Source organism: Mytilus edulis, chromosome 5 (genome assembly GCF_963676685.1).
Source record: "Mytilus edulis chromosome 5, xbMytEdul2.2, whole genome shotgun sequence".
NCBI classification, from domain to species: domain Eukaryota; kingdom Metazoa; phylum Mollusca; class Bivalvia; order Mytilida; family Mytilidae; genus Mytilus; species Mytilus edulis.
The window spans coordinates 57,403,524-57,428,179 of record NC_092348.1 but is presented as its reverse complement, the minus strand read 5'-3'; the positions used below and the strand labels follow the sequence as shown (position 1 = coordinate 57,428,179).

Here is a 24,656-nt window from a genome sequence, read left to right as displayed (position 1 = left end):
AACCAAAAAATTCACAATTTTTGCGGTTGTATGAAAACTGCAAAAATTGCGTGGCAGCAGCCCAATAATGGGTTATTAAAAATTGTTTGAAAATTTCAGGGTTGATAAATCTTGACGAATTGAACAATTTTACGCCATGTCAGATTTGCTTAGTAAAAGCTTTAGTTTTTGAGAAATATGCCAGAATAGGCATTTGACACCTTTTATAAACTAGATACCTTAAGAAACATTTATTTAAAGGTTGAAGATATTTGGCCTAGTAGTTTCAGAGGATAAGATTTTTGAAATATGAATCTAGACAGAAGACCACAGACACCAAGTGATGGCATAAGCTCACATGGGGCCAAAAGCTGGTGAGCTAAAAAATAGCAGCAACTAAATTTTCCAAAAGCAGTACTTATAATGTGGCATTTAAACACCAAAAAACAAATTTTTTGTTCTTTGTTAATGTTTTTAAAACAATCAACATTACATTGGAGGATCCAGAGGGGGGTTTCGGGGGTTGAAACCCCCCTTTTTTTTGGCAGATCAATGCATTTGATTGGGGACAAATAGTTGGAACACCCCCTTTGTCCTGGGTTGGGAACCCCCATTTTTAAATTGGCTGGATCCGCCCCTGTCCCTGACTTTATATCTTTCTGAAGATAACATTTAACATGTATTTTTGTTAGAAGTGAAAACAACAACTTGAATAATTAACTTACACATCACTCTTGGAAGTATATTTTCTGTCAAATAATGCCTCTGGAGCCATCCATTTCACAGGTAGTCGACCCTGCAATAAAAACATTATCCATTAATACTTATTGCATGATGGCTGCTTAAAATCCAATGGCCAAAGTATATATGCATGTTTAGGTTTTATATACCTATATGGAGTTATTTTCTTTCAGAACGACAGGTCATTCTTTTTCAGAATCAACCCTGACGATACCATGTTTCAATGAAATATGCTCAAAGGCATAAAATAATAACCTGTGTGAGGTCATTATTTTCCTTTATAAAAATGCAATCTATAATTTACTTCAAAATTTTATTCGTCTGATAGTTTTTTGTTGCTGATTTGGAAATTTATATTTTAAAGTTCAATCGATGATAGATGAAAAAGAAACCTTCATTGCCCGCATTTTAATTTTAGAAACAAATAACGTGAAGCTTTGTTAATTTATCGCTACAATAAAGAAACATTATCATATACATGAGATGAATTTTAATACAGACTTTCATAAATAACAAGAGGCTCTCAAGAGCCTGAATCGCTCACCTTAATTTTTTTGGTTAAATCTCTCATCAATGTTATTTTGGCTTTTCAATTTATTTAAATGTTCTTTGAATTGTCCTATTTTCTTCAAAAGCAAAAAAAACCAAGAGGCTGTCACAACGACAGCAAACCGGATTTATTTACATTTATTTGTGTCCTGGCAATATCACAAGAACCATAACTGATGAATGGTGAAAGTGAAAATCATCAATATCAAATTTGACCTCTATTTTGTCATCAGTATCAACATTTTGAAATAACAATATTTGAAAAGCTTAGATTGAATGGTTCATGAGTAAATGCAACAACGTGAATGGAAACGCCATTTTACAATCTTTCAAGAACCATAACCCCTGAACAGTAAAAGTCAAAATCGTCATTACGGAACTTGACCTCTATTTTGTCATCAGTAACAACATATTAAAATTTCAAAAGCTTTGGCTGAATGGTTCATGAGAAAATGCACAGACACGACGGGAAACACCATTTTTCAATCTTTCAAGAACCATAACTCCTGAACGGTAAAAGTCAAAATCGTCATTATTTAACTTGACCTCCATTTTGTTATCAGTAACAGCATATTCAAATTTCGGAAGCTTTGGTAGAACAGTTCATGCATAAATGCACGGACACGACGGGAAACTCCATTTTTCAATCTTTCAAGAACCATAACTCCTGAACGGTAAAAGTCAAAATTGTCATTATTGAACTTGACCTCCATTCTGTCATCAGTAACAACATATTAAAATTTGGGAAGCTTTGGTAGAACAGTTCATGAGTAAATGCACGGACACGACTGAAAACTCCATTTTTCAATCTTTCAAGAACCATAACTCCTGAACAGTACAAGTCAAAATCACCATTATTTAACTTGACCTCCATATAGTTGTCAGTAATAACATATTAAAATTTTAAAAGCTTTGGTTGAATGGTTCATGAGTTAATGCACGGACAACATTTGATTGCCGCCTTTCAAGAACCATAACTCCTGAACGGTAAAAGTCAAAATCGCCATTATTGAACTTGACCTTCGTATAGTTGTCAGTAATAACATATTAAAATGTTAACAGCTTTGGTTGAACGGTTCATGAGTTAATGCACGGACAACATTTGATTGCCGCCCTCCCGTCCGCCCGCCCGACCGCCCGGCCGCCCGCCGTACATCCCCAAATCAATAACCGACATTTTTGTCACAAAAATCCGGTTAAAAATCATTTTCTCCCATGTTCTATTCTAGCCATAGGAGCTATGTTTCTTGACATACAAGGAAATAAAATATAAAATTTATACTAGATACTCTGAAACTCATTTAGCCTAAGTTTGGCTGAAATTGATACAGCAGTTTCAAAGGAGAAGATTTTTTTAAAGTAAGTCAACATGATGAACAAATTGTGAAAAAAAGTCTTTAAAGGGCAATAACTCCTTAAGGGGTCAATTGACAATTTTGGTCAAATTGACTTATTTGTAGATCTTACTTTGCTTAACATTTTTGCTATAAACAGTTTATCTGTATCTATAATAATATTCAAGATAATAACCAACAAGAGGCTGTCACAACGACAGCAAACCGGATTTATTAATATTTATTTGTGTCCTGGCAATATCACAAGAACCATTACTGATGAATGGTGAAAGTGAAAATCGTCAATATCAAATTTGACCTCCATTTTGTCATCAGTATCAACACATTAAAATTTGAAAAGCTTAGATTGAATGGTTCATGAGTAAATGCAACAACGTGAATGGAAACGCCATTTTACAATCTTTCAAGAACCATAACGCCTGAACGGTAAAAGTCAAAATCGTCATTATTGAACTTGACCTCTATTTTGTCATCAGTAACAACATATAAAAATTTCAAAAGCTTTGGTTGAATGGTTCATGAGAAAATGCACGGACACGACTGGAAACACCATTTTTCAATCTTTCAAGAACCAAACTTCCTGAACGGTAAAAGTCAAAATCGTCATTATTTAACTTGACCTCTATTTTGTCATCAGTTACAAAATATAAAAATTTGGGAAGCTTTGGTAGAACAGTTCATGCGTAAATGCACGGACACAACTGGAAACTTGATTTTTCAATCCTTCAAGAACCATAACTCCTGAACGGTAAAAGTCAAAATCGTCATTATTGAACTTGACCTCCATTTTGTCATCAGTAACAACATATTAAAATTTGGGAAGCTTTGGTAGAACAGTTCATGCGTAAATGCACGGACACGACTGAAAACTCCATTTTTCAATCTTTCAAGAACGTCAGTAACAACATATTAAAATTTTAAAAGCTTTGGCTGAACGGTTCATGAGTTAATGCACGGACAACATTTGATTGCCGGCCGCCCCCCGTACATCCCCATATCAATAACCGACATTTTTGTCACAAAAATCCGGTTAAAAACTGCAAAATTTCTTTAAAATCATCAATTCAGGGGCATTATACCTGAAAAACCAGTTACCCAATTCGGCTAGAAATTTCAGGACAGGTAGACCTTGACCTAATAAATACTGTCTTATTTGCTCTAAATGCTGGAGTTTTTGAGATATGAGCCAAAAACTGCATTTTACCCTGTGTTCTTTTTTTAGCCATGACGGCCATGTTTTTTGACGAAATAGAAAATAAAACACAAACTTTATTTTATACACCCTACTGATCATTCAGTTGAAGTTTGGTTGAATTTGGTGGAGTAGTTTTAGAGGAGAAGATTTTTTAAAGTTAGCAAATATGATGAACAAATTGTGAAAATTTGTCATTAAAGGACAATAACCCCTTAAGGGGTCAATTGACAATTTTGGTCATATTAACTTATTTGTAGATCTTACTTTGCTGATCATTTTTGCTGTTTACAGTTTGTCTTTATCTATAATAATATTCAAGATAATGACCAAAAACTGCAAAATTTCCTTAAAATTAACAATTAAGTGGCAGCAACCCAAACAATGGGTTGTTTGATTCATCTGAAAATTTCAGGGCTGATAGATGTTGACCTAATGAACATTTTTACCCCCATGTCAGATTTGCTCTAAAATGCTTTCGTTTTTGAGATATAAGCCAAAAACTGCATTTGACCCCTATGTTCTATTTTTAGCAATGGCGATCATGTTTGTTGATAGATCAAAACTTCGGATACAATTTATAAACTAGATACCCTAAGGAACATTCAGTTAAAGTTTGGAAGTATTTGGCCTAGTAGTTTCAGAGGAGAAGATTCTTGAAATAGTTTACGACCACAGACGACGACGACAGACAATGGACGACGACGGACGCCAAGTGATGGCATAAGCTCATAAGACTGAGTTACACAAATTTATAACAATCTTTAAATGTGCAATGAAATAATATTTAATAAGATTTAAAATGACTTAACAAAGTGAACATGCATTGATGTTTTGGTATCTTTGATATACATTATAAGAAAATGTACCATAAATACTGAAATTCAGCTCGAAAAAGTTCGTACGCGTTATGACCTGAGATTTGATTCTTCAATGCAGGTCATGACCTGCATTTTCATCGTCACAGGTTGACAGGTATGCAGTAATATTCTTATTGTGTATGGATAATATTTTTTAAAAGGTTTATATCTAGATTAATTTGTGAGTTTTATTTCACATTCTAACTGAGTCGTAGGGTGTATTAAAACCTGAACACATTAGAAAGGAATATCCCACTTTAGTGTTGTCGGTAAAATAGGATACTAAATTTTGCAAATCTTTATAAAAACTAATTTTTTTATGACGGTATATAAGTCAGATAATGCATATTTTAAGGTTTTTCTTGTCGTAGAACACCTCTCGGGTTGTCAGGATTGCTCAGAGAAAGACCTCCCTACGGTCGGTCTTTCATTTGATCAATCCTGACACCCCTCAGGGTGTTCTAGGACAAGAAAAACCTTAAAATAAGCATTATCTATAACATAATGTTAACAATATGAATTTATAATACTTTGTGTTGAATTCTTAACTGAACTGAAATCTTATTTTTATACCTTACATTATATAGTAATTAGTTGATTGGCTAATACCGAATCATGTGTCATAGTTTAATTTCAATGTATTTTCTAACAAAAAATATGTCCAGAGTACACAGATGCCCCACTTGCACTATCATTTTTATGTTCAATGGACCATGAAATTGGGTAAAAATCTAATTTGGCATTAAAATTAGAAAGATCATACCATAGGGAAAGTGTGTTTTAAGTTTCAAGTTGATTGGACTTCAAAATCTTAAACCTGGAGCAGAACAGATGGAAGAACAGACAGACAGATGCCCAGACTGGAAAACTGGGGCATAAAGTATGTTCCCTTGAATTTGACAGTTGCAGGTAATTAATCCTATATTTTATTACAGTACATTAAACATGTATGGGAGGTTAACATTTATCTTTGGTATTTCAAAAAACCATTACTTTTTATTTTGGGTTTCAGTAGAATTTTTTGGAAACTTGAGGTTACTAAAGCGTATAACACATATTAAATAAGGGGGTATTTGATTGGTTAACTTCAAGTGATGGTTATTTTCTTATATGCAATGAAATGTCATGTCAAATTTTTTATGAAAAGTGCAAATTAAACAGACTGATTGGGGGAAATCAATGGTCGTATTACACCTTTAGTTTTTGTTCAAAATTTTCAGGGCAGATAGATCAAAGCCTGATGAACATTTCAACTCATTTCAGATTTACTGTAGATGTTTTAGTTCCAGAGATATCAGCCAAAAACTACATTTTACCCCTTTGTTATATTTTTAGCCATGACAGACATTTTTGATAGTCAGGGTCTTAAATTTAAGACACAATTTTCTGAACTAATACCAATAGTGATTAAGTCCAAGTCTGGTAACATTTGGTTTATTAGTTTTTAGAGAAAAAGATTTTTGTAAAAAGTAATGGACAATGACAACGACAGACAACTGACACAAAGTATTGAGAAAAGCTATCTTGACCCATAGGGCCAGGTGAGCTTTAAATGTCTTACATCTCCAGTCTTTCTGTAATAATCCACATTGGTAAGATTTCTGGTCAAACCAAAATCTGCAATTTTTACGCCATCTTCAGCAACTAACACATTTCTTGCAGCTAAATCTCTGTGAATACACTGTAATAGAAAAACAAAAACTATTAAATCATACTTAAACTTGACCTCTTTGTCCATACAAGAAGGAGTGCTCTAGTGTTACTTATCTATTCTCTATATGAGCAATCACAAAGAAATTATTTTTTACCACTACAAGCTGACAAAATATGCATTTTTCAGTTTAGCTTTTTACCAAATATGAAGCTAACAAAAAACATTCAGACTAGAGGCTCTTAAGAGCCTGTGTCACTCACCTTGGTCTATATTCATATTAAACAAAGGACACAGATGGATTCATGACAAAATTGTGTTTTGGTGATGGTGATGTGTTTGTAGATCTTACTTTACTGAACATTCTTGCTACTTACAATTTTCTATATAAACTTGGCCCATTTGTTAGAGAGGAAAATATTTTGTAAAATTAAACAAAATTTACCAAAGTTTAATGAAAATTGTTAAAAAAAAATTTGACTATAAAGGGCAATAACTCCTTAAGGGTTCAACTGACCATTTAAACAAAATTTCCTTTAAGATATTAGCTTTTGATCATAAACAAGCTTAAATACAGTCTCTGATGCATGATTTTTTCTATCATTAATTGTTTTTGGCTTTTAACTAGCTGTCAGTACTCTCAAATCGTATTTTCTTGTTAATATAACTTGTTGATACTTTTCATAATGTTTTCTTGTTATTTTATATGGATCTTGTCTTGATTTGATTTTTTAAACCAGCTTTGATTATTTGGAATATCTACTAATTTTCACTTCTTTTTTTCTTCAAAAAAGTGATTATTTTCGAAGGGTTAAATATTTCATGGTGGTGTCTTGCCATGGCTTTGTTTGGACTTATTTGTTTGCTTTTTGGCCTTGAATGTTTGTCCCTAATATTTTATTAACTGTACATTTGCATTCAGGTATCGCAGTTCAAATTTATTCGTTCATAGTGTGCTAATTTATGTTTTTTGATTGAGTTATAAGCCTTCCAATTGATATTTTATCGTGTGGTTTTCTATGTTTTGATGTTATGCTATTGTTTCAGAAAAAGGGAGAAGGTTTGGTATCATTAACACATTTAATAATACTACAAATGTTTGCACCTGTCCTAAGTCAGGAATCTGATGTTGTCGTTTGTTTATGTGATTTATACATGTATCTCGTTTCTTTTTTTTTTATATATATTAGACCGTTGGTTTTCCTGATTGAATGGTTTTACACTAGTAATTTTGGAGCCCTTTATAGCTGTTTGTTCGGTGTGAGCCAAGGCTCCTGGTTGAAAGCTGTACATTGACCTATAATGCATATGGTTTACTTTTATAAATTGTTATTTTGATGGAGAGTTGTCGCATTGGCACTCACACCACATCTTCCTATATCTATTTTCTGCAAATTAGAAATAGTATAAGAAAGTCATTAAAATTTCAAAAACTTAAACCACAGAGTGAATGTGTTGTTTCCTAGCGGAAGATCTAATATAAAAAAGAAGATGTGGTATGATTGCCAATGAGACAACTATCCACAAAAGACCAAAATGACACAAACATTAACAACTATAGGTCATCGTACGGCCTTCAACAATGAGCAAAGCCCATACCGCATAGTCAGCTATAATAGGCCCCGATAAGACAATGTAAAACAATTCAAACGAGAAAACTAACGGCCTTATTTATGAAAAAAAATGAACGAAAAACAAATATGTAACACATAAACAAACGACAACCACTGCATTACAGGCTCCTGACTTTGGACAGGCACATACATAAATAATGTGGCGGGGTTAAACATGTTAGCGGGATCCCAACCCTACACCTAATCTGGGACAGTGGTATAACAGTACAACATAAGAACGAACTATAAAAATCAGTTGAAAAAGGCTTAACTCATCAGATGGACAAAAAATACAAGTGGACATGGCCGGGTAATAAGTCCATTTAAAAGTAAAATACAGAAAAACATGGATTTATTTTTTTACAAAATTTACTTCTGGCTACTGTTTTATGATCATAAACAAGCTAATGTCAAAGTTTGGTACAAACCCAGGATATTTTAAGAAAGTTATTGAAATTCTAAAAACTTTAACTACAGAGTGAATATAATGTTTCACTGCAGAAAATTTAAGTCCATTTATACGTAAAATATGGAAAAAATGGAACTTTATTTTTACAAAATTGACTTCTGGATACTATCTTTTGACCATAAACGAGCTTCTGTTCAAGTTTGGTACAAACCCAGTATAGTTTAAGAAAGTTGTAAAAATTTTAAAAAGTTAAACCACAGAGTGATTGTAATATTTCACCGCAGAAAATTTAAGTCCATTTGTATGTAAAATACGGAATAAATGGACTTTTTTTTTGTACAAAATTCACTTCTTCATTTATGATCATAAACAATCTTCTGTCCAAGTTTGGTAGAAGTTCAGTATAGTTTAAGAAAGTTATTAAAATTTTAAAAACTTTAAACCACAGAGTGAATATTTGAGGACACACTGCTGCCACTGACGTGGACGGAATGTAGGATTGCTATGTCTCACTTTTTCAACTAAAGTCGAAGGCTAGACAAAAAGCACAATATCATGAAGCTATGAAGATTCTCTTTATGTTCTAATAACATAATAATAACTCTTATCTTTTTAATCAAAGAATAAATTAGCATTAAAGGTCTATAAACTAAATCTAACCTTTCTATATGCCAGGTATTCCATTCCTCTGGCTATCTGGTAGGCATATGATATCAAGTCTTTTTCTGTTAATGGTTTGAATGAGCCTTTTTCTAAATCTTGCTTTTTGTATCCTGCAGAATTATGTGGTCTTCTTGATCTCAAGTAGTCTCGCATGTTACCATGTGGAGCAAGTTCAACCAATACATATAATGGCCCTGAAATTATACAATTTTCTGACAATTTCTTCATAGTTTTCAAGAAAACATGGTTAACCTAAGATTGACAATTGTGAATACACATGTACACATATATGTCTACTTTTTATCATGTCTTTATTATCATCAGATTACATATTTGATATCCTTGTATAAATAACTTTAAAGTCATGAAACCTCAAATTTTAAAAAAACATGCAAATGTTTTTTTATAACAAAATGGATAGTTTTCATTATTAAACCTATGTACATATATTTTTTTCTGAAGAAAATTCTTTAATTTGTCCACATTTAGAAAAAATTTACATTTTTTAATTGATTGCTTCCAGGAAGCAATTTGCCAACGTATTTTCCGCATGCAAAGTGACCTTAGCGTGAACCATTGTGTAAAAATCCTGTGATGGCAATATGCATGATTCTGTCACTGAAATAAACTATTATTTGATTGTACATGTAAAACATATCCATGCTTTTTTGTTGATTGTTTACTATAAGGTGACAAGGTAAAATTCGGAGTCAAAACATGACATTTAATGAGCTTCCATATTTGTTAAATCATAACAGACAGAAAGAAAAAAAATTGACAATTATATGATATATTTCCATAAAAAATGTGCACAGAGGACTAAGTTTATGATATATACATGCAAGACACGGGTTATGTTCTTTTCATATATGTTATGATGGTATGATACTAAACCCCTAACGGGAAGGATTGTGCCTGATGTTCATATGATGAAATCATAATCTTTCAGTCAGTTTAATTGAAGTCTGGAGCTGGCATGTCAGTTAACTGCTAGTAGTCTGTTGTTATTTATGTATTATTGTCATTTTGTTTATTTTCTTTGGTTACATCTTCTGACATCAGACTCGGATTTCTCTTGAACTGAATTTTAATGTGCGTTTTGTTATGCGTTTACTTTACTACATTGGTTAGAGGTATAGGGGGAGGGTTGAGATCTCACAAACATGTTTAACCCCGCCGCATTTATGCGCCTGTCCCAAGTCAGGAGCCTCTGGCCTTTGTTAGTCTTGTATTATTTTAATTTTAGTTTCTTGTGTACAATTTGGAAATTAGTATGGCGTTCATTATCACTGGACTAGTATATATTTGTTTATGGGCCAGCTGAGGGAATTTCTCGCTACATTGAAGACCTGTTGGTGACCCTCTGCTGTTGTTTTTTATTTGGTCGGGTTGTTGTCTCTTTGACACATTCCCCATTTCCATTCTCAATTTTATTGGTTCAAGAATTGGATAAACTTTATTTTTCACCAGTCACTCGTTTCATGTGACTTTAAAAAAAAAACCATATTAATCAATCTACTAATTTCTGTTCTTCTGATGTTGCAAAAATACAAAGTTTCTATTACTGTTAGCTGCTATATGAAGGACCAACTTTTCCATTGTAATATATATGTAGTACTTGAAGGTGTGATGGGGACGCTGAAGTGGGATGGTCAAGCTGAAATTTGATGGCCACACTGAAGTGGGATGGTCTGCGCTGAAGTATGATGGTCCTTTCACTGAAGTGCGATGGTTTGGCTTGACGTTTGAGTATTGTGATGTTTTCTAATACAACGTTACATCAAATACAATAGAATACAAAATAAAACAGGGATTCGTAGGCAGGAGAATAAGATTGTGTTGATAAAAGTTTCATGCAAGTAGATAAAAAATGCATGCGATCAAGTAAAGGATAATTAAAGTAACTAACGATTCTAGTCTCGAACAGTGTTCTGCAATGCAGGTGGATATTTAACCCCGCCACATTATTTATGCTTGTGCCTGTCCCAAGTCAGGAGCCTGTAATTCAGTGGTTGTCGTTTGTTTATGTGTTACATATTTGTTTTTCGTTCATTTTTTAAAATAAATAAGGCCGTTAGTTTTCTCCTTTGAATTGTTTTACATTGTCTTATCGGGGCCTTTTATAGCTGACTATATGCGGTATGGGCTTTGCTCATTGCATGTTGAAGGCCGTACGGTGACCTATAATTGTTAATGTTTGTGTCATTTTGGTCTTTTGTGGATAGTGGATAGTTCTCACATTGGTAATCATACCACATCTTCTTTTTTAAACTACCTTGACCAAAAACTTAAACCTGAAGGTACGAAGGAAGGAAGGAACGAACGGACGGACAGACGGAAGGACAGACGGACAGACAGATGGAAGGACAGACGGACGCACAGACCAGAAAACATCATGCCCCTCTACTATCGTAGGTGGGGCATAAAAATATGGTAGCCTAGGTGTACTGAATATAGTAAAGTGCTTTTTTTACAGATTTAGTGAAATATTTGTGATAGACTACAGATTTGATGTACAAAGCTCTTCACATTTTACATACATCAATTAGGCCATTTAACCAGAGCCATGAATACAAGATATGCTGCACTATTTTATGTGATAATCTACATTTCTCTATATTCAGAGTTCACAAATGGTTTATTAAATTTGATTAAGCACAGAAACACAAATATCAGGAATAATAAAGCTGTCAGATAGAAAGTCAGCATGTCACTTAGAAATAAAATGTAAACTGCTTTAAAATGCTTATTATAGCCGTAGAATGCCAAAATGACATTTTAAAAGAATTTCTGTAAACTAAAGATGTAAATCCTTTACTTTGACAAATTGAAGCCAGCAAATCATTCAGGAAAGTTGCTAAAGTACAGAATCTAGATTTCCGGAATCTATTTCTTAGGCCCACACAGTTATTTTGTAGTGCATTTCTTTTAGACAATGAATTCAAATTGAAAAAAATTGCACCTGCTCATTCTCAAAAAGATTTTTACAGTGAAGTGTACAACCAGTGAGACAAATAATATCAAAATTAATTAGAAATTTCTACCAGCTCTAAATCAAAATGTTGACAATTCTGTGTTAAGGGGGTGGAATAAGTGGAGAAATTTGATTGGTTAAGTTCCAGTGATGGTTATTTTCTTGTATGCAATCAAATGTTATGTTAAATTTTTTCTATAGTACTGGACAGGATAAAACTTTACTCATGCCAAGTATATCTTTATTTGTAACAAAGATAAATTCTGACATTTTTTCTAAAAGTGCAAATTTAACAAAGACTATGGTCGAGTTGTTGTCGCTTTGACACATTCCCCATTTCCTTTTTCAATTTTAATAGGGAAAAATCAATGGTGGTATTACACCTAGAGCAAATCTGATATGTGTGGGTAATCTTCTTTCTATGAAACTACTGAGACACATTTAACCATACTTGACCATAATAATTAATATGTTTTTTCTTTAAAAAATGTATCAGATGACCCCACCTTCCAACCCTCATGGCCCACATGAATAAAAATGGAACATAGGGGTAAAATGCAGATTTTTGTATATATCTCTGAAACTAAACCATTTGGAGCAAATCCGACAGGGGGCAGTTAATGGTTTTCTCAGAGCATGGGTCCTGTGTAATTTGAGGAGAAGATTTTTTAAAAAGTTAACGGACATTGAATATATGGACGACAGACAACAAGTGCTGCCCATTGGACCAAGATCGTTTTTAACCCTTAAAGTACACCACTTACCATTTTGTGTACAACATCCCAGGAAATTAATGATATTTTCATGGCATCCTATTAATTTCATCACTTCCATTTCTTGCATTAAATCTGTCAATTCTCTATCGGTTGCATCCTCTAAAATATTTAAACAATATTGACAATTATTAATGGATAAAACCATTGGTCACATTCAAAGAATACTGTGGATTCATTCATTTTCATGGATTGCTTAAAACTTGCATAATCGTGGATAATTGATTTTGTAAGTTTTCCAATCTCTGTATTCAAAGCCTATTCAAAATATGTTATTCAATGAACATTTGAATTCAATGTTCACCTGTACCCACGAAAATTGGTATCAAACTAATGTTAATGAATCAAAAGTAATTTGTCCCAACCCAGGACAAAGAGGGGTTCCATTTACTATATGTCCCCATTCAAAAACATTGATCAGGAACCTTCCCCTTGCAGTGGCGTAGCTTGCATGTATGCTCAGATGCTCAAGCATCCACATCATTTTGACAAAACAAAAATAAAAAAAACAGCAGTTTAACTCGGAAGAATCAAAATGTAACAAGGCTGAGGATATGAGGACAACGTCCAGTCATTTTCGAAGCAGTATGCCTGGTCTTTCATTTAGGATAATTTAGTTTGATACATGAATCGCAGAATAGTGTTTCAAGTTTACTTTTGTTCGTATAAATAGTCTATGTCATCAGCTAAGGCAAGCGGAGAGGACTGATACGCAGACCCGTGGACATGTTTCATCTGAAATTGAACCTAGTGGAGGGATGGCTTCTCATTTGACTATAGTAACTAACAACTAAAACACCATATCCTGATATCGTTTCTTGCGACATTGTAAACGACATGATAAAACAAATCAATTTGTAATAGATCGTGATAAGTCCTAGGCTTATGAATTCCCGTTTCTATTTAGGTTCAAATACTAATTTTATTTTCATTCAGTAAAGAACAAAGATCCAATATTCCCCGCCATGCAAATTACATGTCATATTTTATCTATTAAAGGCCAAGGAACAAGGGAATAACTAAAAAAAAAACTTTTATTTCTTTTTCTTTTTTCTTTTTAATATCTAAAAAGAAATAAAAGCTTCACAGCAAATGAAATGGGATTTCCATTACAATTTATATTTCAAAGGGACATTACTAGTTAAAAATATTTGATTACAAATTATTTTCAAAATTGTCAAAGACATTGCTTATGATATGAGTTTCACTTAATCTGACAAGAATTGTACACATGAGAGTGCTTAAACATGACCGGACGATCGGACGCCTGGTATTTTTATGTCTCCTGCATGTGTTTAGCTCAGTAATAAAAAATCCAAGGTTGTAGACTCAAATTCCTGGAAAGAGAAGTCACTTCAGTTCCTATACTCAGAAGTTCCTAAATTATACAGAAGTGCCGCTGTAATGGAGTCCGTTTAAGGTTCATGTGGACCCTATGGCTAAAATGGCCGTATTTTCACCTCAAAATTTACTCTGAGTACATACAAACCTGCGCATCTGTAAAAAATTCCAGGCATGGCATGCCCTAGATAAATAAATTTCAAATATGTTTTATGTTTTAGAAAAATAAAAACTTACCAGGATTTTGCCGTGCACTTTTTTTCATTCCTCCAGAAGGTGCCAAAATAAACTAAGTTGGGAAACAGGTTTGAGAACTTCCCCACAGGTAATAATTGAAGTGAGCTGTATTGCTTGACATGGACATCAGATGGACAATAGATACCTAACAATAATTGGTCATTTAAACTGTGTACCTGAGTGGACCATATCAAGGTAAACTCAACTGTTTGTTAATTTTATCATCTTCTGCAGGGACGAAAAAAAGTGTACGGCAAAATCCAGTTAAGTTATAAATTTTTTAATTCATACAATGCATTTGAATTCTATTTATCTAGGGCATGCTATGCCTTAAAACTTTTCCAGATGCACAGGTTTGCCTGTACTCAGAGTAAATTTTGAGGTGAAAATACGGCGATTTTAGCCATAGGGTCCACATGAACCTTAAACGGTTTTTGATATGTCAAATAGAAGATTCGGGGGGAAACTTTACATCAAATATTTACGAATTGAATGATGGTAGTTTCAAGGAAACAATAAAATTTGGTTAAAAATATAAATATATGAATTGGTGGGTATTTTGAATTTAAACAAAAATCTAACTAGTGTCGGATTCTGGGGGAGTACATGTGCTTAAATAAAAAATATTTTCTGCACAAAAAGGTCCAAAACATTTTTCGGCTCGCTCGACTCTGCAAAACATCCACATCATTTCAACCCTGGCTACGCCACTGCCTTGGATCCCCAATAGAACAAGCAGAGCTTGCAATGCTCACAAGTTTGTTTTTTTGCTTAAATCTTTCATCAATGACTGTTTTTGCTTTGAAATAAAATACAAATTTATACTAAATTCATTTGCGAAGATTTATAAAGTTAAAAAAAAATAAAACAACTTGTGTAATTGTCCTTAAAGGGCAATAACTCCGTAACGAGTCAATTGACAATTTTGGTCATAAAAAACATTTTTGAAGATGTTACTTTGCTGAACATTTTTTGCTGTTTACAGTTTATCTTTATCTTTAATTAATTTCATACAAAAACTAAAAAAAATCCTAAAAATAACCAATTTAGTGGCAGGAACCCAACAATGGCAGCCATGTTTGTCGATGGATCAAAACTTCGGATACAATTTATAAGCAAGATACCAGATAATTACGGAAATTTTTTTTTGTTAAAGTTTGAAATCTTTGGCCCTGTAGTTTCAGAGAAGGTTTTTTGAAATAGTTAACAACAAATGATGATGGACGCCAAGTCATTGGTGATAACATAAGCTCAAATGGTTATAGCTAACAAGAATGTGTCCCCAGTACATGAATAGCCCATCCACACTATCATTTTCTATGTTCAGTGGACCTTGAAAATGGGGGAAAATTTCAAGTTTGGCATAAAAATTACAAAGATTATAAAATAGAAAACATGAGCCCTAAGTTTCAAGTTGATTGGACTTCAACTTCATCAAAAACTACCTCTACCAAAAACTTTAACCAATCCTTTAACCTGAAGTGGGACAGACAGACGGAAGGACAAACGTACGGAAGAACAAACCAATGGATGGACACTGGACAGATGAATAAATGGACAGACAAAAGAACGAATGAATGGACGCACAGAACAGAAAACATAATGCACCAAAATGGGGCATAATAAATGGGACATTAAAATGGGTTTTAATCGATCCTACAAACTATCCACTGTCTTTTGGTATGTATAACGAACACATTTACATTTATACCCTGTGTGTTATACATGACTACAAATATTTTCTTAGTTTTTTTTCAGGTCCAAAATTGGACCAAGAAATTTCAAATTGAAGTGAAAAGTAAGGATTTTTTTTGCTCAAACCTTGATTGTTTTTTATGTGTTATAATATTAATATTCTTGATTTGTCATGTTTTATTCAAATAAAATACATTTTATATCTTTGTTGTTACGTTTTTCGTGTAAATTTGTCAATATGTTTTGCAATCCGGAAATTTGCCAATTGTCTTAATATTGAAGACACAATAAAGCTTTTGTTCTTGGTTAAATTAGCCTAAAGTTGTGTTCCTTGTTGTCATAACTTATTGTTTTGTATGTGTTCATCATAAAGAGTTGAAGAAAAGTGTATGAAAATTGAATAAACAACACTCATTTTGAAAAGATAAACCATATAATATATCAGGTGATCACAAGTCATGTTGGTCAGTCATGTGACATAATATTGTAAAGTGATGATTTATTCTATGAGAAGTTTATTTTTATAAATACGTTTTTACTTTGTAACTTTTCAACTTTTAAACAACTGTTTAAAACCTTTCAAGAAATTATGATTGAAAACATGATTATCACATAATTGTAACCTGAACAAATTTAATTAGGAACAAGGTCAACCTGTCACTGATTTGTTTTGACATTCATTAGACCTGGGGTTGAAGTCATAAAACTTTGCTCAGTGCTCGGAGCACAAAAATCTTGCTCAAAACATAAAATCCAGCATTTTGATTGGTTTTTATTTGTATAAGTACAAAAAACTGGCTCAAATATTTATTACTTCAAGGCCTGTTGATTGAGGTGGGATAATCCAGATTAACAGCTAGAATCATCAAATAAAAAATAAAAGTATTGAGATTTTAACAATTCATTACAGCACTAATGACATTAATTGATTTGTAATTATTTTATTGTTTGAATCAGAACATTAATTGGATATTTATAATCTTGTCCTTTATACTAAAACAATTCATCCTTTTAACTGTGATTTTCAAAAAATTATCAAAGTTCAAAGCCCATAATTATAGCAAAAATGAGCCAAGCGGAACAAAACTGAAACTTAACAATTCCTAGTTGTGGAATTAGGGAATGACAGAATAATGGAATGACGGAATGACAGAATTACGGAATGACCGAATTACGGACATGGGCAAAACTATATGGCACCGACATCTTTGTTGCGGGCCATATTCATTGCAGGGCCATAACAATGCAAATTTTTAAATAAAGATAAAAAAGATGGAAAAAAATCAATTCTTATTTCCCAAAATTTTATGCTTGTCTAATAAAAAAAGAAAACCTAAGCATAAATCCAGTTTTCATTAATACTATTTGATTTTTGATCTAAAATATATAAGTAAATTTTACCCTTCAACATCTTGACTGCTATGGCAGTTGTTGGAGCTTTATTTAAACCAACAGCTTCTGCTTTAAAAACTTTACCAAATGCTCCTTCCCCAAGAGGTTCACCAAGTGATAACCTATAACAATAAATAAATTATTTCATCTCATATTCATTTAGATATTGAGATACTGATTGATGTAACCATATATATATAACTAAATAAAATTCTAATAGTTGTACACATTTTCTTAGATATAAGAAGATATGGTATGAGTGCCAATGAGACAACTCTCCATCCAAATGACAATTTATAAAAGTAAACCATTATATGTCAATGTACGGCCTTAACACAGAGCCTTGGCTCACACTGAACAACAAGCTATAAAGGGCCCCAAAATTACTAGAGTAAAACAATTCAAACGGGAAAACCAACGTTCTAATCTATATAAAACCAGAGGCTCTAAAGAGCCTGTGTCGCTCACTTTTGTCTATGTGAATATTCAAGGACATGACAAAATTGTGTTTTGGTGATAACTAAGATTTATGAAAAATGGTTAAATATTGACTATAAAGGGCAATAACTCCTAAAGGGGTCAACTGACCATTTCGGTTATGTTGACTTATTTGTAAATCTTACTTTGCTGAACATTATTGCTGTTTAGTTTATCTCTATCTATTATAATCATGATAATATTCAAGATAATAACCAAAAACAGCAAAATTCAGGGGTAGCAACCCAACAAAAGGTTGTCCGATTCATCTAAAATTTTTAGGGCAGACAGATCTTGACCTGATAAACAATTTCACTCTAAACAGATTTGTTCTAAATGCTTTGGTTTTTGAGTTATAAGCCAAAAGCTGCATTTTACCCCTATGTTCTATATTTAGCCCTGGCGACCATCTTGGTTGGTTGGCCGGGTCACTGGACACAATTTTTAAACTAGATACCCTAATAATGTTTTGGCCATGTTTGGTTAAATTTGGCCCAATAGTTTCAGAGGAGAAAATTTTTTTAAAAGTTAACGACGATGGATGACGGACGCCAAGTGATGAGAAAAGCTCACTTGGACCTTCGGGCCAGGTGAGCTAAAAACAAGAAACGAGAAACACATATAAATTATATAAACAAACTACAACTACTGTACATCAGATTCCTGACTTAGGACAGGTGCAACCATTTGCAGTGATGGATTAAATGTTTTAATGGGTTAAACCATTTATTACTAATGATTTACAATTTTCAGGGTTTTTGAACAATTTTGTACCGAGACACATGGTTTTTTTTATCTCACAGAACTTAGGATCTACTTTTTAACAATGCCAAGTCAAATCAGACTTGCATATGAGGCACCGTCTGAATTAGGCATGTCAATGTAAATTCATTGGATTTGTATCTTGTTTTTATTTTAAAGTCGAATTTTTTGTCAGCTTTTTCCAGTTTTATCCATTTCATACATATTTTTGGTGGAAAGACGGGGACATGTTACTCATTTTTTGGCATGACACTTATCGATAGAAGGGTAACCGCGATTTTTATTTTTAAAAATGTTAGCGATGGTAGTATTTTTAGATAGGCGATTTTGAAGATTGAGACGTGTAGATACCCTTTGAACGAGTTAAGTATTTAATATTTTTCCATTTCTAAGCTTCCTATTTGTTTTTTGTTTGTGAATTATATTAGAAAGGAGCAAAGACTGGTGTCCAGAATATGAACCAGCATACAATGAATTAAGTTATGAAAAAATGATTAATCTGTTCAGCTAAAGATGTCAAACGCTATCTGTATTAATTACCCAAAAAAGATAGGGTATATCAGGGTAGTGACTGACGTCTGACTAAATATTCTCGCTCGGACACACACTCCATAATCTAGTATATTATAAGAGCATATAAACCTGTTAAATTAAATTAATATTGATATAGCTTTTACTTGTCTGACCTTTTTATCCTCTAGTACAAGACAATCAGACAAGTGTTATTGTTGAGCCCTAACGATTCCAGTATATATATGAGAAAATGTTAAACCTTGGAAAAAAAGAGTTTTTGGAAAAACTTCTTGTTATATTTCATACTACAGTGGTTACAATATCTATTGAATTCATCTGAAAATTGATACAACCAATCAAATATCAGGTCATTATACAGCTTTTAACCAAAGAAACAATCTGGATGTCAGAAACAGTGAGCAATGCTATTTGTGGGTCGACAGATATAAGTTAAAATGTTGTCATGAGTCAATATATATGTCTTTACAGTATGATAACTTTCATGGAATGGTCAATGTTATGCTTTAACTTACTGTTCCCGTCTAAATTCCCAGTGTTTGTCCAGAGGGAGATCATACTCTGACATCATGGTCAAATCAGATGACAAGCGTCTTCTTGGACCAGGTTCAATTCTGATTGTGGGTAAAACAAATGGTTGTGTACCATCATAAGATTTGTATGGATGGTAATTCTCATTCTGGAATTGATGCAAAACATTCTGATATGAAATTAAAATGTATACCTGTTTCAAATTTGTGTGCAGATCCATGTCATTTTTTTAATTATCATTAATTGTAATAGAAATAAACATCATAAAAGTTTGAAGAGCACACAGACTATCGCTAAAAATAAATGAAGCAAGTCCAGATGCAAAGCTGTTATAAATATTCAAATCTAAAATTGACAAAAACTTCCATAAAACTAAATTAGATTCTGTCTAGATTGAATATCTTTATTTTCATAATCTAAACATTACTGATGAACATTTAATGAATCTCAATAATCTTCCTTTCTTAAGACTTACTTTGTAACTTTTACACCATATAAAGACAACTTCCTCATAAAACTTCATTTCCTAATTATAACCGAATAAGTCAAACATATTCTTTTTTTGTGCACTTGTATTTGAACTTATCAGTAATAAAATATGTTTGAATATTGAAACTAGCCTGTGTCATGACAATTACTCTCTTGACATTTCTATATTTGCTGGACTGTACCCTCTTGTAACGTCTATAACATATAAATATCAGGAGTAACAGGAAGAGAACAACTACTGATGCGACACCACCGATAATGTAGATTACTATTTGCTCTTTATCGTTTGTTCCTCCTGACCTAATGTCTACTGCTTCTGCTTGTTCATCTGCAATTAAAGTATTTGTAATTAAAAAGTTTTCAAAAGATGAAATAATATGTTTGAAAGGAAATGGTAAATATGTGTCAGCTCAATAGCTGGCTTATCTACAATATTTATAACCAATTCAATCCTTTTTTCCTCCTCATCAAACTTTTAATTGTTAAAAGTCTTTATTTTAGGAATGATTGTAATATTTTTTTCTGTCTATGAAGGAATAATATCATTAAAAAAAAATGTGGTGCACACTGAATAACCCACTACATAAGTTACTCTAAAGTGTGTATCACATTCAACATTTTTAACGATGAACGCCATGATTTTTTTTGGTGTTAAAACTGCTTATTCTCCTTTTTTGTAAGTGTTCTATACTTTAAGCACCTGTATAGCCATTTTTACTTGATAGAAATATAAGATAAGGGGGTTTCAAATATTTATTTATTACATATATAAAGTTAAGATAAAGTGATCAGCCATCATATATAGTTGGTAAAAAGTATCTCTGCTTAAGCTACATAATGTCAACTTTGGTAACACTATTGAGCAGTGGCTTTCTGGTAGGTAGCTGTCTCAATATGTTTGGTAAAGTCATTAGGGTCACCATTGTCAGCTTGGCAAGAAGTGTAGTAAGCATGATCTTGACCCAATGCTGGGGCGTAGCTGGGTCCTTTTGAAGTGCACGCCAACCAGTGTGGGGGGGGGGGATTGCTCCCCCCCTCCAAGGTTTTTTTGGCTAGACGCAAAATGGTGCGTTCTGAAGGCCTAAAATTGGTTTGAATAGCAAATTATTAAGACTGTATTTAATAATTTTTTATTGAGAAACATCAAAAATCTGCCCTTTGTTTTTTAGCTGCAACAAAAACGTTCATGGCCTTGTCTAAGTTTACCTGAAAATCACGGTGGATGTGCATTAAACCCAAAGCTGACAATCTGTCATTTCTCATTGTGGAACGGATGTACGTTTTCAAACCTTTCAGCTGTAGCACTAGCAACGGACATTGTAAGAACACACAGTATTAATTGTATCAATAGACGGATACAATGCGGGATTAACGATATCAAGCGTTTGACACAGTGTTGTCGGCACTTTATCACTAGGTAGGATTCGACAGCGAGCTCGCCAGCGTTCAACCTCTCTCTTGAAGTCTTGAATGCGTTGACGCCTTATTTCGACAGGAAGGTTTCAAAACAGAACAATATGAAGTAGCCTTTCAAAATATCACAATAATTTAAAGAGGGAATTCAGATTACCATGATTACCCTTATCGTAATTTACGTATAAAAGAGGGGCGAAAGATACCAAAGGGACAGTCAAACTTGTATAAAGGTTACTGTAATTCATTAAATTGTTCAGGGTCGGATCCAATGTTGCGAGATAAAAATGGAACAAAAGTCAATTGGTTATGTTTTGCCAAAATTATGTACGAAATTTACAACCCTTATATCCAAACAAAGACGTGGGTTTACAACCCCTGCAGCCCTGTTAGTTCCACGAAGCGCATTATATATTTTTTTTATTGAAATAGAGTTAATATACCTTGTCGGAAATTTGAAGGTGTGGACATCTTTCCATTTGTCGGTCAAAAGTTGTAATTTTACATCTTTTCCTAAGGATGTCCAATCTTTCAACAAAGAAATATCTGGATAAGATGGTCCCAGATTTTTTTGTACTGTCTTTGACATTGACACTGATGTGGCGCTAAAGCTAAGTTCTGACATCGTCAATTTGTGACGTTTCAGAGTCTATATTGTCCTGATTTGTTGCTGGTTGTGTTTCTGCATGACTATCACTATTGGTACTGTTAGTAGGATTTTTAGTGAAAAAATCGTCTAAAGTTTGCCATTTAGGCTTGTCACGCTTTGAACTGCTCATGTTTATGTTGCTTTTTATGCTTTTTACGTTGAGTACCGGAAAATTCACGCAAATAAATTAAAAAAGATTTCGGTCAGAGTTGATTTTACATATTGAAATATAATTGTGACGTTATTAAAATAGTTATACTGTATCGTTTTCTAATTTGCTTGGTTAAGTTAAATTTTATATTTCGTTATTACTCGTTTGTATTTTTATTTTATTTTCCGGCGTAAATATTTTTTTTAGACCCCACGATGTGCACGCCATGGCGTGACAGCGTATATGGAGCTACGCCCCAGCAATGGCACTTGACTTGTACAATTTAAAATCAGATCTTCAGGCAGAGAAAATTTGGCTAGATAATTGGTTCTTTTTAATTTGCTGCTAGGGTATTTGGTAATAACAGAGACATACATGTATAATACATTATATGTCTATGGGATAACATAGTTTGCATTTCATCAAATTATAAAAACTTAGAATTGTCAAAGACAAACATACTTATACTTAGGTATTCCATTGGTTTAGATAGAAAACAAGCCATAAATATCGTATTTGATTTCATTAAGACATTTGTCTTTGAGGTTCAGTACTATAACTGTTCAATGTTTTCAACATCATCAAATTAAAGTCTTTTAATTACATCTTAATCCATTGTCAGTATTTCACTTTTAATCATCCAGACGTGTGTCTTAAACTAGCTAGTTGATGACCAGGTAATTGCCAATAATTTGTTATTGCTGTATATATAGTCTAATAATAAACACCTTCATTGATTACTCGAAGCTATTTACCTTACGACACAAAAACAAGAAAAAGAAATGGTGACCTTCTGTTTTTTTTTATATCAATTTCGAGTTTCTCAAGAGTTTTACCCTGTCAGTTTTAATTTTGTAAACAAAAATGTTTACTGAAACTTTTTCGATGTTGACATTTTCAAAAGTTGTAGATTTCAAATTTTAATGGGAGGGATGGAAGAGGGTCTGAAAAACAAGAGATTTCGACTCCCATCGGAAGAATCACATGTATGACATACAAAATTTAATTATTACACAATACAAACTAGACTAAGTGAAATCCCTGGCCACACTTCACTCTGAAACTGTTTTATAGCAAAGTCAATGTTGGATTTCTTTGACAGACACAAATGATGCCTTATTTAAAAATAACTGTCTAACACTTTACCTAAAATATGACAAAGGTAAATTATATTATCACCCAAAAGAGCAAATATAAATAAGAATCAAAATCCTGACCCCATGCACAAAAAATGGAAAAACCACCAACTAAGTGAACACTTCCTAGCATTAAACTGTAGGACAATTATCTGTATGCGAGCTCCCCTTATGCAAGTAACTACTACAAAAAATGATTAAGAGCAAATATTAAACAAAATCAAAACCCTGACCACATGCACACCTTCAATACATGTACAAAGACTACAAACAGACATCAGAGTGAAAACTTCCTAGAATTCAAACTGTAGGAGGAGTTAAGTGGAATAACTGTACACCCATAATGGGACGGACATACAGAGAGACACTGACAGGGGTAAAATAATATGACGTTTCAGTTGTGGCGGCATTAAAAGAATTAATTTTTTTAGAAAAAACTGTACATTTCCAATTTTCATGATGCCAAACCTCCTATTTTTATGACAGTCTATAACAAATTTATTGATAATGATGTAATCGAAAATTGATAATTAAATTCTCCAAACGATTAAATCATTTTTATGTGAATATTTTGCTCTAAGATGCATTATTTCTTGGTGAAAAACAAACATTTCTCATTCTTATCTAAGCCTTTACCTAAAACTGTTAGCCAGGCAGTCTGGTAATATCTACCAAGTGGATTAGAAATCAAGCAACCATACCATCCAGCATTATCTTTTGTTACATTCTTTATTGTCAGTATTTCTGGGTGACTTAAATTCACCATGGATTGCTAAAATATCAAATAAAACAGCATTAGAGGATGAGTATATAAAACATTGAAAAGCAAAATTTTCAAAAAAGTGAACTAAGACAATAAATTATCAAAAAAGTGAAAAAAGAAGAAAATATTTCAATAAACTAGACAATTAGAATCACATTATTTTCTTAAGTCACTTGAGATTTGTCATGCAGTCAGTTTTTTAAATATACACATGTATATATACTATTGTATAACACTTTTTAACAGCAAGATAAACTTATCAACAGACAATAAGAAATTAAATTTAAAGAAACATTCACATCAAGATCATTCAGACACACAATATCTGTA

General features: G+C 32.8%; 1 protein-coding gene across 2 annotated transcripts in view; it reads right to left on the bottom strand.

Annotated features, from left to right (window-relative positions):
• LOC139524033 (fibroblast growth factor receptor 2-like) overlaps positions 1–24,656 on the bottom strand; it is a 49,741-nt gene that overhangs the window by 12,223 nt on the left and 12,862 nt on the right. For both annotated transcript variants that reach the window (XM_071318557.1, XM_071318558.1), the window contains exons 6-13: positions 24,200–24,335; positions 20,346–20,542; positions 19,710–19,873; positions 17,434–17,546; positions 12,751–12,861; positions 9,010–9,206; positions 6,238–6,357; positions 705–775 (exon numbers count right to left, since the gene is read on the bottom strand). In XM_071318557.1, coding sequence (XP_071174658.1) covers positions 705–775; positions 6,238–6,357; positions 9,010–9,206; positions 12,751–12,861; positions 17,434–17,546; positions 19,710–19,873; positions 20,346–20,542; positions 24,200–24,335 — 1,109 coding nt within the window. The remainder of the gene's footprint in view (positions 1–704; positions 776–6,237; positions 6,358–9,009; positions 9,207–12,750; positions 12,862–17,433; positions 17,547–19,709; positions 19,874–20,345; positions 20,543–24,199; positions 24,336–24,656) is intronic.